We start from the raw sequence: 18,367 nt of genomic DNA, 5'->3' as shown, positions 1-18,367 counted from the left end.
TTTAATTAAATGTTTATATTAATGATATAAATTATAAATGTTGAAGACAAAAAAATCATTAACAGAATGGCTTCAAATATATAAAAAAAGACATTTTTGATGCTGTTTTTCAACAACAAAGAAAAAAGATCAAAAAGTAATCTTGATTTTCTTTCTTTAATAAAGAAAATACCAACTTGGTTGCGAGTGTTTTATGTGTATATGTGTGTGTGTGTGTGTGTGTGTGTGTGTGTGTGAGTGTGTGTGTGTTAACTCTACCTTTGGTATTTGTGTACTATTTTTTCCATCTTGTTTTGCACCATTGTGTTTGTGTGTGTGTGTGTGTGTGTGTGTGTGATCATCATCTCAATTGATGTCTGTTTTCCATGTTGGCATGATTTCTATGGCTGGATACCATTCCTAATGCTAAGGACTTTACAGAGTATACTGGGTGCCTTTTACATAGCACCAGTGAGGTCACCAAGTCACTTGCAAGACAAGATTTCTCAGCAGAGGGGGAGTAGTACTGAATGACAGAAAGGTGTCATCTTGTCAGAAGATAAATGTGGGAATCTCAGGTGGAAAGAGAGAAGATGATGAAGATGTGAAGGGGAGGGGGCAGAGCCCATACACCCAAGTTATAAGGAAGTGTATATAATGAAATGTATGTATATATATATGTGTGTGTGTGTATCTCATTTACTTAGATATGTTCCAAGTGCTGTACAATGAGAATAAAGCCAGAACTAAGTGACTGCAAAGAAAAAAAGACAGCCATGTGTGTGTACATGTGTGTGCATATACTTATGCATACACATGTAGTTTAATACATTATACGCGTATACTTATGTATATATATATATATATATATATATATATATATATATACACGCATAATTACAACTAAATAGACGCATGTACTGTAACACACACATACACATATGTACATATATATACATATATTTACAAATATACATATATAAACATGTACTTTAACGCACACACATTCTCTTCAAAAGTAAAGAGTTTAAAATGCGTGAATGTGCAATAGTATTTGTGGATAGGGATGTTGGCAGAGATGCTTGCTAATGAATAGAGTCTGTAGTCAAAGTGTGAGTCATGTCTAGATAACTGTATGTACATGTGTGTCACATATTTATATTCCACGAACCAAAAAGTAAAAACAAAAAACAAAACAAAAAAAACGATATCTTGTGTGAAAACAGTAATATCAATAATAGAATGAGCTTAATAGAGAAAAAATGATAGATAGATAGAGAGGGAGAGAGAGATAGAGAGAGAGGGGAGAGTGTGAGTAAGAAAGCTTAAGCTGATCTGTTAGGTGACTTTCTGATGTGACTGTTGCCACTTCGAATTCTGACTAGAAATTACAGGCAAGTTGGAGAGGTGCCAACCATGATGTGAGAGCTGTGGTTTATCAGTAATCTAACCTGCAAAAGATGGCAAGATATGGAAGCTAAAATAGTGCCTTGCTATGGATAGAGACACAGTTTTATAGCTATGGAGATATTGTATTCTAATCAAGAGTGAGATCTCTCGAAATGGCTAGCTTCAATAACTTTAAACAAAATCTAGCTGAGTTTGCCAAAGAAAAGTTGGAAATGTGTTTTGATCTTGAGAAAAAATGAGAATTGATTGAGAATTGACTTCAGAAATGGATGAGAAAGAGGTATGACAAAACTAAAAGTGTTTCATTTATTTGCAATGAAAAACATTGCAATGTGTTTCTGTAAAGCAGAGATTATTATTTAAAAGTTGGACAGCTGATATAACTGGTAGAATTTCAAAATCATGATTATATCTATGCCATTGTCTTTGAAGCACTTTTGTTTCCTTCTGTCTTAATTCTTAAAATTAATTGTTTACGTAACATCATATTTAACCTGCAAAAAGGGAAAAGATATAAAAATGGATGTGAAGAAATTTATGTTAATGGAGGAAGAGGAGGAGGAGGAAGAAGAATATTATTGAATAAGGAAATAGATATAGAGAAGCATATGAAAATATTTGAGTATCAATGGGGGTCAGATATAGGATTTAGAGAAAATGTATTTAGTAAGTAGTATTTTCACTCCCATAAACACAATTTTTATTCCTCAGCACAAGAAAGGCTAACAATAGAATCTGTATCTTTTCACATATCAATACAAATCTATTTTCTTTAATTTCCAATAACAACCAACATTATATACCATTGCACTGTGGCATTCCCTTAGGTGTTTTTTTCCAAGTATAAATATTTTACATAAAACCATACCTGAAAACAACTGTGATAATTAAAGGAATAAGCACTTGATATAATCTTATAAAACAGTTGGTCATACCATATAATGAACATCTTCACTGGGAGCTGAGATCATTAATTATCTGTCTGACTTATTAGACACTAAATATAACTTATGTCATTTATTAGTTTTAATTAACTGATAAGAAAGTTTCCATTCCAAAGCAGAATATCCTACTGCTTCCGTCACAGTTTGATCATCTAATAAGCTTTGTTATTATAGATCTTTTCATTTGGAAAAAGTCTTTTTTTATATTAATTCATACCCACAAGGATTACTGTTAGAATCAGATTCATGTCAATATTAATTATATGTACTTGTCAAGATATAATAATGATCAAAAGTATTTCAATTCCACATTAATTTTTTAGTGTATCATAAAAGCAGATTAACTTACACATTTTTATGAATTTTTCCAAAGCCTGTCATTTTACCCATTGTTGGAGCAATTCCAAACCATAATGGTAAGGCCATTTGAATGTGTACGAAAGAACTCATGCATTTCTGGAAAAAAAAGATTGTATCAATACATATTATTTTGCAAAGAGTGTATTTCGATATTCTATAAAGCCATAAAAGCTATAATGTCAAGTAACTATATAGTTTTATAGAATATTCTGAAACTGTTTCAACTATTTTATATATGTAATACAGGTAGGATGGTTTTTATTGGAGTTGATTTTTAAATATAAGCACAAAATTTGAAATCTAAAACTTAAGAGATTATAAAATACTTATGCCACAATGTTTAGTGTAGAAAAATTGTATCACTTCTACCTCCAACGCTACTATCACCACCATCCAATAATAATAATAATAATGTTTTCTTTATTGGCCACATAGGCCTACATTGAACACACAAGGACACAAATACAAATCACAAATGGAGGGGTTTACCATGTAAACATATAAAACAATAACAAAAGGAACCAATAAAATTAAACAATTACAATTCCCCAAAGGTGGGGGGACTTCCAAAGGAAAACTGTGGAAACCCCACAGAAAATCATGGTTTTCCTGACCACTTAGGCAAGTGCTTCTTCTCTCTCTTATTCCACTCAGAAGCGCATGCTCAGAGCAATCCCATTCACGCAAACCATGCTTGCCACTCTCATCCACCTTTCAATAAATTTGCTAGAAGGGAATACCTCCCTCTCCACTTTGATGTGCCTCTTCAAGTGAAACCTGAAAAACTTGATCAGAAATTCACCGGAGACGAAAGATCCCATCTTCAGCTCTTTCAGTCTTGTTCACCATACAACCTCTTTCACCATGGCCACCAGGCAGATGGAAGCTATCTGGCCTTCCCAACCAACGGAAGGGAGCAGAGCAGTCTTAACAATAGACTCGGATGATAGCCAGATCTGTGCGACACGCGACAGCAAGTGCTCAACATAAACCCACATATCAGAAATTGTCGGGCACTTGACGAGTGTGTTCAGAACCTTTTCCATTGCTCTGCACACATCTTGGGCAGCTCCAACTGACAGCACTTCCGTGCCTGTGGAATTTATCCCAAACCAGCAACGCTCCCCAGTAGCACTGCCAGGTCAGGGATTTCTGAAAGTTATCCATAGGCCCTGGCCTGAAAGTCCTCAGTTGTTCCTCATCAAAGGCCAGAGCCTCCCTAAGGATGTTGTTGCACCTATCCTCCACTAACCCCCTATAGAACACCAAGGTAGAATTTCCACCAGCCACATTCCACCGACTAAGAGGGCTTGTCAGCACTCAAGGTGCCACTCACCATCCCTCCGTCTCTGCTCGACCCAGGGTTGCAGTTCCGTTAAGGAGACGAGTTGAGGAAAAGCAGATCTGACAAAGAGCAACCACACCTACTCACCATCAAGGAAACGCTGGAGATGCCACGGCCACAGCACATGCCTACGTATCAGCAACCACAGCATGCCCAGCCCTCCATTCAGCAGCTGTTGACAGCAGTTGAACTGCCTGACAAGAGGAACTTGCCCCTTCCACATAAAGCAAAAAAGTATATGCTCCAACTTGTTGAGGTGTGACTCAGGGCAAGGCATGACGGTCAGACGATGCGATGTATGTATTCGCCACCTCCACCTGACCTTTCAGAGACAGTTTCCTCTCAAACCCTGAGTACCTTAATCGGTCCATCTGTCCAGTGCCCTACAACACTGTTGGACAGCATAGACCTGCCTCTCTAGCATAGACCTGCAGACCTACTGATTTGTCTCCAGGTTAATCTTTGCTCCTGTTGCTGCTTCACATTCCTTTAGAGTGGTGCCGACTGCCTCGATTACGGTGACATCTGCATGTGCCAACACACTTCTCTCACATCCTAGGTCTTGTGGGAAACCACTCAATGCCTCCATTTTTCATAAGAATGGCTCTCAGCTTAACACATACAGAAAAGGCAAGAGCAGGCAACCTTGGTGGACTGAGTGTAAAATACTAAACAATTCTGATAGGTGGCCATTGACTTTGACCACTGGATATTATCGATATCCAGCCCCTGAAAACTGGCTGCTCTGAGAATGGTTGACCCTATCAAAAGCTTTCAATTGATCTAAATTGATCTGGGTCCCACCCATGCCAGCTTCCCTAGCCACTTCCTCTATAATGTATTGCATGAGGTGGAGGTTGTGGTGGATGGATCGTTTTGGGATGGAACACGTTTGTGCCTCACCAATCAACCCAATAACAACAAGCGTCAGCTTCTTCACTAACACCTTGACCACAAATAATAATAATAATAATAACAACAACACTAATAATAATAACAACAACAACAAATAATAATAATAATAATAATAATAATAATAATAATAATGATGGTGATTTATTAATTGGTACAAACCATGGAGTTTTAATTAACTCCTGTACTTTCCTGGAAGATGAATAGCAAAATCAACCACAACAGGATTTGAGCTCATTGTAAAGAGATGTATCTAAATACCACAAGGCATATTTTCCTTAAAAATCAGAGTTAAAATTGATCAAATTGATTTTAGTTATCATTTATTACAAGAATGATTTATCTCATGTAAGAATGATAAATGAGATCAAATATTAAATATCTATCTTTTCTCCCTCCTTCACTAGTAATCACCATTGGTGTTCCTCAATGATATTTGAATTAATGATTTCAGTGGTGACAGTTGTAATCTTTCTAAGAATGATAGTCAAGTAATGGGAATAGAAACTAAGCAGTGTGTTTAGCTCACTGACAACTAACTGCTATTTCACAGTATCAGGTTAGCATTTTATTGACCACTAAAGACTGGATGAAAGGTAAAACTGACTGCTGACAAGTAAGAGTTATCAGTGAATCAGCGTTTAGGAAACCCTAGATTATTAAGTTCAAATATCCACTATCAGAGAAAGTGGGGGGAGAGAAAAAAAAAAAAAAAAAAAAGCAATAACTTACTGTAAAGATATCTTCAGATGTAAAATGACTTAGTTTAAAATCTGGTATTGTAAAAATAATTCTCAGCATTTCTTTTGTAGGTTCTTGATCTAAGCGTGCAAGTCCATAACCTAATACAACCAGTGTACAGGAGATTGCAATAGGAGTAACAACAGCTAAAATCTGAAAGTAAAGAAAAATATACCTTATAATGTCTAATGATATAGTTGCATTTTTTACTTTTTTTCTTAATGTCATGCTATCTTTGGCATATATTGATATGCATTTCAATGATTAACAATATCAAATGCTTCAATGCTCTATTTAACCCTTTTGTTACCATAAACTGGATCTCTGTCAGTTATGACGATGAGGGTTCCAGTTGATCCAATCAACAGAACAGCCTGTGGGTGAAATTAACATGCAAGTGGTTGAGCACTCCACAGACACGTGCACCCTTAATGTAGTTCTCAAAGAGATTCAGCGCGGCATAGAATATGACAAAGTTGCCCCTTTGAAATACAGGTACAACTCATTTTTGTCAGCTGAGTGGACTGGAGTAATGTGAAATAAAGTGTCTTGCTCAAGGACACAGTGCACTGCTGGGTATTGAATTCAGGACCTTATGGTTGTGAACCAAATACCTTAACCACTAGGCCACATACCTTCACTTTGTTAACATATTTCTCTGAAAATACACTGCCTTTATATGAATTATTTATCTTGAAAATATTAAAGAATTTAATAAAATAACTGCCATTATTAAGATGGTATTTGAAACATAAATTAACACAAAAAATTTTAATAGAAAGTTTTAATTTAGATCACTTTAAACAAGAAAGACCAGAGTCAATGTCAAAAGGCTTATATTAATGGTAAGCTAACTTATTTTTATCACTGTTTATATATCTCCATATTTGTGTAGCATAATTGGTGTAAGATAAGAATATCTATTTATTTTGAAATAATCTTTTCTACTCTAGGCACAAGGCCCAAAAGGTCGATTAGATTGACCCCAGTACACAACTGGTACTTAATTTATCGACCCTGAAAGTATGAAAGGCAAAGTTGACCGTGGCAGAATTTGAACTCAGAACGTAAAGACAGACGAAATACCACTAAGCATTTCGCCTGGCATGCTAACGTCTCTGCCAGCTAACTAAAGTCTGACCATACACCATTTTATTTCAAATAACTTTTTTACATTAGTTTTTTCTTATGTTAGTATGGGTTGGAAGATTATTCAAATCTTGATATTTGCATGACTCACTGGAATTAGAAATGATAGATAAATTTCATATGTATGCATGTGTATATATATCCACATGTGTTGTCACATCTTATTGAAAATAGCTGTAGCCTGTGTTATATAATTTTAATTATTTCTCTCTATATTTGCAGACATAAATTGAAGCTCATAATAATGAAAGATGTACGTCTTCAATGTGTTATAGCAGTTAATAATTTCAACAGGGAAAAGGTCCAAAATAATTGTCTTATTTTAATTAAAGCAAGGTTAATTGGCAGACCACAAACTAAGTTTTGGTTAAGTAAATTAAATGAGAATATGAGATCATGAAAATTCCAGTAAGATAAAGGACAATGGTGATGATAAATTTCATGATAGAATTTATCATATATTTTCTAATATTCATTTGATGCAAAATTTATAGCCTACAAACCAACAAAAACACTATGAAAATAGATGTATTTTCTACACCTACAAGAAAATTGATACTGATCAATGAAAATCATTTTCACCAGAAGGATTTTATCAATAAGCAAAATTACAGACCTTGAGATTCAAAGAATCTCAGAATGACTTTAGCTGAAACCAGTGGACCCAACCCTAGCAATCATTTGCTACAACATTACTAATAAAAAATTTAAAGCTTATTTTTTAGACAATCACTGAAGAAATGCCTATATTTGAAGTGGATACTATCAGAGGTCCATGATCCAAGAAATTTCCATTTTCCAAGTTCAAAAGTTCAATGTTTCTATGTGGTTACACACAAAAGACATATTTCATTAAAATAATAGCTATATGTTAATATACATGTATATTTCACATACTAAAGAACAGTATTGTTTCAAAAATCGATATTTATCAATAAGGGACATAGAAAAAAACACACACAAAAATCAACAAAAAAAAAAACTCACCTCAGATTTCTGAGCACAAAAGAAACAGACATTTGCATTAATTTTTTATGTCTTATGTAACAATGATATTAATGAACTAAAGAATCGATTCTCATACAAAGTTTGTGTTTTCCTATCATTTTCTAAAAGTTACCAACAAAACAAATAATGTAGCTATCTTTGTTGTCTACACCTCAATCAATGACCAAAAAAAAAAAAAAAAAATTCTATCTATGGTATATGTTTGTCTGAGATAGCAAACATCTCATCTAAAACTTCATATTCTAATGGAAAAAAAAAAAAAAAAGACCAAGATAGAATGAACATATGATATTGAGAAGAATTTACCACAATTCAGTTCCCAAAATCTTGGCTTTTGCAAGACAATAGTAATGACTTTTCACATCAGCACAGGTCTATAAATTGAGAGAGAAAGAGAGAGAGGATATTGCTGATTGAATTAAACTTGGCATTATTTCACGTTATTTTTATTGACTCAGAAGTGATGAAGGCAAAGTTAACTCCAGTGGGATTTTAAACACAGAATGTAGAGAAATGACACCTGAATTTAAAAACTGCTAGATATTGAATTTATTACTCTTTTTTTTCTTTTTCTTTCAGCTATTACCCTGCCTTAATTCTAGTAATGATGATAAACTAGAGTTAATTTGTTCTTAAAATGCAAATGACAATTATTTTGACAACTTTTAGATGAGCACAGAAGCACCTATGCAACTATATTTCACTTAAGTCATATGAAATGAAGTACGAAAGCAAAATTAGGTAAAATTTACAGTAATGGAGTGAATTATTTAGAATAAAGCTATGCTAAATTTTCCAGACATGTATCTTTCTCCTATACTATATTTCAACCAGTTCATTCTACTATAATCATCATGTGTGCTGTGAAGTATTTATGTCATGGCTTAAACTGTTAGACAAAAATCTCACCCAACTGTCTTAGAAAAGGGAAAGAAAGATATATTGGATAATGAAATAAAAAGGATGGTCACGATTGGAACACTTTTGATCATAGATATACTAAATCAAAGTTGACTGGAGGCTAAACAGCAATAACAATCTTTAGGTTGTTTGGACACCAAAATTTCCTTTCTAACAATTTTTAACACATTTAACCATTAACAGACTGTGACATGTAGGGGTGAGGGACATTGAAACCCAGTGTTAGAGTTCAAGAGAGCTGCAAGACCTTAGGTTAAAGATTAAACACAACTAAAGATATGCTTAAATGAAGGAGTCAGATCCCTAAATATGACTGAGACTAAACTGATTCAAACATACTATAAATAAAACGAAGAGGTTAATAATCTGAAGTGGTCATATTAAGCTAATGATAACTCATCTTAATAGTGCATATATATACATACATAGATAGATATACATACATACATACACACATACATACACACACACACATATATAAACACACACTGCAACTTACATATATTTATCTGCCTCGATATTGAAAATAGTTAGACTGTGAGACTGAAAATGATGAAAGGGGAAAAAGAACCACAGCAAACAAATTGATTAGAGATGAAAAGATCAGCTTTATGTTTTACAACAACAACAACACGCAAAAAAAAAATTACTATTATTACTCTAACCAGAACTTATATATTAACACATAAAAGGGAAAAGAGCAGCACTAGTATCAGATATTCTATTTGATGCTAATATATGAAGTGGCAATTTATTACAGCAAAATTACCTTATTGGATGAATAATTAAGCCTGTAAATCACTTTCTCCAGAAATTGTGAGAAACTAATACAGTTCATATGATTGATGACTTCTTATCAGATGTAGGAGTGAAGTGAAGAAATATAACTGTCATACAAATGAGGAAAAATATTTATTTCAATAACAAAGTAGGTAGAGTAATGAAGTAGTTATAATTAAAAAGGTACTAACCCAACCAAAGACACGTCCGCCGAGTGCTACCATCAATAGTACCAGGAGCCAAACTGATGCAGACGCAATAGGCAACATAGGTACAGTCATCCGACTGACTGTCTCTGTGAATCTCCAATGCGGGAATCCATGAACATGATCGATACCATCAGTAATCTGCCAGAATTCAAACCTGTGGAAAAAAAAAAAAAACTGCTTAGGAACATGTTGCTTTACTGATATATATTCATTTTTTGAAAAACTTAATCCATACAGCCACAAATTCATAGCACATTGAGAATATGACAGTCATTCTTTTCTCAAGGGCATCACTGGTATGTTTGAAATAAATTTGAATAAGAGAATTGAAACCAGTATGTGCTGTCAGCTCAATGGAAGATTACATTAAAATTTTTTTTTTTTTTTTTTTACAAGAGAAGCAGGGTAGTATTCATAACTGTGTGATGCCTTCCTGAACTGGTAAAACTGAACTGCAGATATTCAAATTAGGCATTTAGTGCAGTCTTGTCAAATGCTTTTAACAGAATGAACTATGTGAGAGGCTCTCAAGGACCAGGTGATGTGTTAAACTGAGCAGCATACTTGGACTACTTTCCCCTCAACCTCCAAAATAAAATAAATGACTAAAGAAGAAGAAAATCAATTAAAATATACCAGGAAATAGATATATCTATGTAAAATATTTTCATTATACATTTACAAGAAGTAGTAACTGTGACTTCAAAGTCTGAAAAAAGTATGATAAATATGTACTCTACAAAAGGTACTGAATAATTCCTCAGTTTAATACTAAATTGTTTTTATTATAACTCAACGTTAATAAAATATTTTCTCAGCAAAGGAATAAAGTTTATGAGGAATGAATCAAACCTATGTTCAGAAATTGGCAATCAAGTCTGTTGGTTACTCACTGAGAAAGATGTAATAAACAAGCACACTGCTAATTACATTAAACTAGACTCATAATTTAATGAAGTAAATTATAGAAAACGAAGCGAAATTATACAATTATGAAGAAAATAACATAACTGCTGGTGAAGTAAAAAAGCTAAAAAAATTTAAAATAAATACTGTTAATATAATATAGAAAATATAGAAGAGTTAAAGAAATAATACTAACGTATAGAATTCATATGCTGATCTCTTTGTCATTTCTGGCAAACCAGTTATAGAACTGCAACAAATTGAAAAATAGGTCACAAAACACCTCTATTTCAATATAAGTAGTAGGGAAGACAGAAAAAAGTAACACAATGTTCATTATCAAATATTGATTTCTTTTCACACTGTTGTTTATGGCACCTTTCATCTGATGAAATCACTAATCAACCTGTAGCAGAATTATTGTAGTGCTCTAATTAAGATATGATGGTAGGAGATGAGAGAATATCATCATTAATGTAGTTGTAAAAAGGTTAAAAAAAAAAAAGAGAAAAAAATCGTGTCATCGCTTTTGTGATAATATTTGGCCAACATAATTTTCTTTTTTGTGCAGCCTTCAAAATTCCAATGACCTACAAGCCACACACTTCTGAGAGCCACGATGTAATTAAGAATTACTATGTAATGCCTGCTTTGATCCGACGGCTCAATCAATGGAACTGTTATATTATAGTGCAAGTAGTTGAGTAACGCACAAATACATGTATCCTTAATGTAATTCTCAGGCATACCTAGTGTGACATTGTGATGAAGCCAACCTTTTGAATTACAGCTCTAGTTCATCCAGTGAGCTTCCTCACAGTTTTTGCTAACCTAATTTCACTCAAGAATATATAGAAGAAAATACTTGCTAAAAGTGTTATCACTGTGAGATTGAAACTAAACCCTTCTCTCATGACAGAGAAGTGGAATATTTAACCCTTCATTCATGCCTGTTGCGATATAAAATAATACTAAAGAGTTCCATTATAAAATAGGGCATATACTTAAGGAAATCTTACCTTACAACACCTGGAGAACAGTAATTTGTATTCCATGAATTGTCACAAGTACCCCATAGATATGGCTGCTGTGCTACAGATATGAACATATAACTTGCCACTTCTGCTACAACAGGACCTTGGTATATACAAATTAACATTAAATGCACTAATGCTGCAATGCCTACACCTGCAGAAATAAACAAAAACAAAAAAATAAGAAACATGTACAAAAAGTGAAGCATCAAATTTCACAAAAAACTATTTTGGTATTGATTAAGCAATATATATATATATATATATATGTTTTATCATTCTCAAACAAGAATGTTGTGACAGTGATTTCGAAGTTTCTGGACTGCCTGATGATGGCTTAGCAGGCCAAAACATTGAAGTCACTGTCAATCTCCAATGCGGGAATCCCTGAACATGATCGATACCATCAGTAATCTGTGTAAGTAAGTTCAAGAAACAAAGGAATGGAATTAGATATTAGAAGTTTATATAAGAAACTGAAACATTATTTATATTAGACGGATATTTGTCCCTCATCTTGTTTGTTGTTAACACGTTTCGGCTGATATACCCTCCAGCCTTTTTCAGGTGTCTTGGGGGAAATTTCGAACCTGGGTTCTCCTTCCTAAGGCATTTTTCGATATTATTATTATCATTACTATTGTTCAGGTCACTGCTTGGAATCGAACTCGGAATCTTGGGGTTAGTAGCCCACGCTCTTAACCACTACACCATATACCCATGGGTATATTACCCTATGGGCATATTACCCCATGGGCATATTACCCCATGGGCTACTAACCCCAAGATTCCGAGTTCGATTCCAATCAGTGACCTGAACAACAACAATAATAATAATAACATCAAAAAATACCTTAGGAATGAGAACCCAGGTTCGAAATTTCCCCCAAGATACCTGAAGAAGGCTGGAGGGTATATCAGCTGAAACGTGTTAACAACAAACAAGATGAGGACAAATATCCGTCGAATGTAAATAATGTACATAATTCCTCATCTCTTAAATATAGAACTGTAAGAAACTGAAGCTCTACATTATGAAACTGCTTTAATTAAAAAAATTGCTGTAGTATGCAAATCCACAGAATACAAATTTTTAATAGAAATAGATAAGATTTTACTGTACTAACAGACAAAAGGATGTAAATAGCATTGGATCTCAGACCTAAATGATGGCTATGACTGTGTGTGTGTGTGCAAAATAATTACAGATAAATTTCATTTGTAAGACTTTATCATATTTTTGTACTTGTTTCATTTATGAACTGCAGCAATGCTAAGACACTGGCTTGAAGGGTTTTAGTCAATAAAATCAACTCTAGTTCTTATTTTTAAATCTGGTACTTATTCTATCATTCTCCTTTTGTTCAACAGTCATGTAAATGGGACATAAACACAACACACGCAGATGTATATATGATTGGCTGCCACAGTATTTCTACATAGCAAATTCCTTCACAAAGCATTGATTGATCCCGGGCAATATTCAAAGACACTTGCCCAGGGTGCAGCTTAGTGAAAAACTGAACCTGTAGTTGCAAAGTGAACTTCTTAACCATATGTATATATAAACTTAGAAAATGCAAACTCAGAAGTGAATTGCAATATTACTGTGTAGATTTAAAGAGGTTAATTCCCACAAGTCATAGCAATTATTAATGAATCCATAAGACAGGACTAAAAGCAAAATTCAAAATAACCAAGCAGTTACTGATCACATATAAGTGAATGTATTGATTGCATGAAGGTTTGTTTTTTTAATTCCTTTTCATTTTAAAATCAAAATCATGGAAATTCAATCACAACATTCTAATTATAAAAAAGAAGGAAGGAAACTAATACCAATAGCAAAAACAACTATTTATCAGTTACAAAGTGGACTGCACAGGTTTGATTTTTTCTGAAAAGTTAATCATGTAAAACTAAATGACATTATGTTTAAAATACAGTTAAGTATTCTTTAGATTAACATGAGAATCTGGTGCAGAGGCGAGAGCACTTTATGATATTGTAGTTCTTTGTCTCAAAGAGACATGTCTGAATAAAACAATCTATCTGGCTACTGTCAATGCATTAGTAAAGTTTTCTAAGCTTACATCTGCTCTGACTTTTATAACATACTAAATCACATTTTCACATGTTGGCTTGTTAAACAATGAGTGAGCAGCTTGTGGTTGCTAGACCTGCCAAAAATCTCCTTCAAATCTCACCCTACTGTCTTAAAAATTTAGAAGAGCATGGAACATAGAGTCCTGGGAGCTACCATAGTATGAAAGAGAAAAAAAAAAAATGGAATAAGAGAGGTCTCGGCTGGAATACCTTTTATCGTAGGTCAGCCGAATCAGGATTAACCCATGGTTTTAAATAATCATCAACATGCATTCACATGTGCACATCAAAATTTACCCAACTCAACAACATAAATTGTTTTCTAAAAGAAACCTTGATCAGACATCACCTAATGAATTATCAATTAGTACATATATAAATTATGAGTAATCATTGCAGAAGACAAGGGTGTCTAGCCCAATCAAAACTTATAGGTAATTTGATTAGAGTTATGAGATTTATAAGGAAATTTGGAGACTGGCAACATTATTTTTTTTAACAAGCAGAGGAAACCTAAGCATGAAAGCAGAATATGGTGTCTTGTGATGATGAGATTTTGTATACCAAAGTTAGGAAACCGAAGACATAAAAGCTAGGTAATAATTATTATTAACTGAACCATGAGGAAATGTTTGGAAAATTACGAGTTTTTGTAATTTTAAATAAAGTGTCAATCAGTGATAGGGGGTTTCAAAAATATCTACCAACAACAGAAAAATGGCTTTTCTCAAGGGAAGAAAATTGGCAATAGTCCAATACTGGTGTAATCTTTGCAACAATAGTACATTGGCATTTCAAAATGACTGATTATGAAAGCAAAATTTAAATTACATTAACTATAATGTCATAATGGATAGAATTCCCAAATCTTGTTATAAAAACTCAGACAGCAATAATGATCATTTGAAAGAAATTGTTCATTAAATGAGTTTATCAAACGTAAATTGAGAGTAATAATAGTATAGCTTCAAGCTTTTGTAAATTCAAAAGAAATCTGGATACTTTCTGTATTTGTGATTAGCAGAGAATCTTTATTCATAAAACTAGAGATATACAATAAAAATAATACATTAAATTCAACCAGTCTTTGAAAGGGTATTATTAGATATGCTGCCTCTCCAGGTTAAAAAATAAAAGAAAAAGGTTAAGGATAATATGAGCTTGGTTCTGTAACTCCTAATAATAGGAGGCACTAAAGTAAAAACTTTCATTTCTTGTAATATTAAGAACCAATTTCACTTCAAGCAATATTTTGGGGAAAATTTGGCCTCAACACAGTAAAATAATGGGACCAGTTCGATAAAACAGTGAATAAGCAGCTTCTGTAATGAATTAGAAGTCTGTGATTGGTAACTAGTACAACTAGGTTAAAAAAGCTAGTAGTGATTAGAACATAAACTACTAACCCTTTAGCCAGTAAACCAAAATCACTCTGAATCAGCCAACTACAACCTTTCTCAGAAGAACAGATCAGTGGATAAGAAGAAAGACTATGCTACACAACTGAAGCAGTTAAGAAATAAGCAATGGAGGAATGAAAATAATTTTAATTCTTAGCTTTATTTTAGATATTCTGCTGTAAAGCAGCAAAATCATTGATTTGTTATCCTGCAGTGTAAATCATATGGAAACAAATTCTAAAAATAAGTAAACAGATAGCACTTTTAAAATCACAAAAGTGCTATTAATTATTTGGGAAGCATTATAGAGAAAATTGTCTAGTTTTATCAGAGAGAGAGAGAGAGAGAGAGAGAGTGAGAGAGAAAGAGAGAGAGAGAGAGAGAGTGAGAGAGAAAGAGAGAGTAAAAGAGGGAGAAAAACAACAAATTAAATAAAAAATAATTAAAAATTTTACAAGAAAACAGAACACACAAAATATTCAAACTTGAAATTTGTTTAATTATATTTTACCTGTGAAAAAAAATTTCTTTGAAGAAAACCTAATTTTTTTGTGTTTAAAAAGCCAGTCTCAAATTAAAAAAAGAAAATGGAAGTTTATAAGTATATTAATATTTCTTACTTTTTCATTTCAAATACAAAACTCTTGATATTAAAATAATAAATTCAGAATAACATTTTGTTGATAAGGAAAAATGGTAAAACCAGTCAAACTAATCTATTACATGACTGGTATCTATTTTATCACTATTAGAAGAGGAAAGACAACTTAGAAGAATGGGACTAAATATTTTATTCTTTTATACTTTTACTTGTTTTAGTCATTTTGACTGTGGTCATACTGGAGCACCACCTTTTAGTCGAAGTAATCGACCCTTGGACTTATTCTTTGTAAACCTGGTACTTATTCTATCACTCTCTTTTGCTGAACTGCCAAGTTACAGGGACGTAAACACACCAACATCAGTTGTCAAGTGATGGTGGGGGAACAAACACACAAATATATACATATATATGACGGGCTTCTTTCAGTTTCTGTCTACCAAATCCACTCATAAAGCTTTGATTGGCCTGAGGCTATAGTAGAAGACACTTGCCCAAGGTGCCATGCAGTAGAACTGAACCTGGAACCATATGGTTGGGAAGCAAGCTTTTTACCACACAGTCACGTTCATTATTATTTATGATCTGTTAATAATTCTTTCTAATGTTGGCACAAGACCAGTAATTTCGAAGTGAGGAGATGAGTTAGTTACATTGTCCCCAGTATTTAACTGGTACTTTATTTTATCAACCCTGAAAGGAGGAAAGGCAAAGCTGACCTTGGCAAGACTTGAACTTAGAACATGAAGAGCTGGAAGAAATGCTGCTAAGCATTTTGTCTGAAGTGTTAATGATTGTGCCAGCTTATTACCTCATAAATTGTTGATAATGATGATAATTATTAATAAGCTTACCTTTCCATATAGGAAAATAGGTTGAGAGCATTCCCACAATTCCTTTTTGTAAGTGTCCCCCTAACTTCAGCTGTAGAAACAAGGGGGGAATACAAAGCACTGATAAAAATATGAAATGAATTATCACTGACAAATCTGAAATGGAAAAGAAAAATAATTTAAGATATAATCACTAACAGATTGTTATTTAATTTGATTACAATAAAACAGAACACTACAGAACATTACACAAAATTATTTATAATATTACCAGTGATTTCATAAAGTCAACTTTGTTTTGAGGATTTAACGAACTCTAGTATATTATTTGTAAAAATTTTATTGATCCTGAACAAAATCAGAGAAAGATTAAGGCCCAGTAGAACACTGACATACCAGTTGTCAGCTGTTTACAATCTTTTCTACTACTTTTTGCAGGAGCCATTATTCACTCAACTTGCTAGAAATAGGGAACAAATTTCTCTTTAAAAAAAAGAAAAGGTAAGACACAGATAATATATTCCCAGATACATTATGACTGATAAAAAGACAAGAATGGTCACAGTTGGAATGCCTTTCCATTAATGACAGTTGGATCTGGTTATGATCTTAGGATCAAGAATAACTTAAAATCTATAAAGGATATGTAAAATGACATCCTCACAAAGAAAACAATTTATGTTGTATTAATGTGCTAATGATGTTACTATTTTTTTCTCATTAAGGACAGTCATTAAATTTTAAGCAAATGGCAAACTAAGAAAAATAGCTTGAATTACCAGGAATCTCTTATGTTCAGTGTTGATACATCAGAAAGAACAAGAAAGGGAAAGTCAATTTAAATAATAATGATAGGTTAACATAAAAAAAAAAAAGGAAACAAAATTGTTAAAGGAATCCAAAAATTTTATCTTTTGCTGGTTTTAGGACTGACTAACATGTTGTAGGACTGACTAACAATTCTAATGCTTGGCATTACAATTTAATATGGAGATACAACCCATCAAATCTTCATCATCATTGTCATCTCACCCCACCCTCCAACTAGGGTGGCTATGTACTTTCTCAACTGCAAGATACCTGTTTCTGTCTCCTCCTGCTCATACTCTATCCTCTCATCACATAGTACAAAGCCACCTTCCTCAATATTACTCCCCACTCAGTTGAGGGGTCTCATTTTGCAAGTTACTTGAGGACTTCACTGCTGCTGGTGCCATGTAAAAATCACCCAGTTCACTCTGTAAAGTGTTTGGCATTAGGAAGGGCATCCAGCTGTAGAAACCATGCCAAAGCCAACAGTACAGCTTAATACAGTCTTCTGACTTGCCAGCTCCCGTCAAACTGCCCAACCCATGCCAGCATGGAAAGAGGACATTAAATTATGCTAACAAAGATACACATTTGTTAATTTAGCCTTAAAAAAGAAGGAAAAAAGAAACCATGCAAAAAGTTTTCAAGATGATTTAAAGACATTTTTATAAATTTTAGATCAGCTGGTACATACCTTTATGTATGTGAAAGAATGAAAGATGAATAGGAAAAATTGAGAGCAATGTGAACTCTACCAAATTCCATTGTGGTTTATATGTTTCTCCATCAGCCATACTGAAATGATGGGAGTATGTTTACTTGGCACAGATTAGCAAGTTTTGTAGGAGGTTTAGTGTCCCCCAAGGTCAGTACTTGCTTTTTACTGACACTTGGAGACCATCAATTTGACATTAGTAAA

General features: G+C 33.4%; 1 protein-coding gene across 1 annotated transcript in view; it reads right to left on the bottom strand.

Moving 5' to 3' along the window:
- The window catches only part of LOC106873750 (sodium- and chloride-dependent taurine transporter), a 32,755-nt gene extending 14,394 nt beyond the window's left edge, over positions 1–18,361 (bottom strand). The window contains exons 1-7 of the mRNA XM_014921248.2: positions 18,143–18,361; positions 16,660–16,794; positions 11,684–11,852; positions 10,861–10,914; positions 9,741–9,912; positions 5,683–5,844; positions 2,683–2,789 (exon numbers count right to left, since the gene is read on the bottom strand). Of these exons, the coding sequence (XP_014776734.1) occupies positions 2,683–2,789; positions 5,683–5,844; positions 9,741–9,912; positions 10,861–10,914; positions 11,684–11,852; positions 16,660–16,794; positions 18,143–18,242 (899 nt within the window). The 5' untranslated portion in view covers positions 18,243–18,361. The remainder of the gene's footprint in view (positions 1–2,682; positions 2,790–5,682; positions 5,845–9,740; positions 9,913–10,860; positions 10,915–11,683; positions 11,853–16,659; positions 16,795–18,142) is intronic.
- Positions 18,362–18,367: the final 6 nt, after the last annotated feature.

Source organism: Octopus bimaculoides, chromosome 18 (genome assembly GCF_001194135.2).
Source record: "Octopus bimaculoides isolate UCB-OBI-ISO-001 chromosome 18, ASM119413v2, whole genome shotgun sequence".
Classification (NCBI taxonomy): domain Eukaryota; kingdom Metazoa; phylum Mollusca; class Cephalopoda; order Octopoda; family Octopodidae; genus Octopus; species Octopus bimaculoides.
The sequence above is the reverse complement of the archived record's forward strand: the minus strand, read 5'-3'. Positions and strand labels throughout refer to the sequence as shown.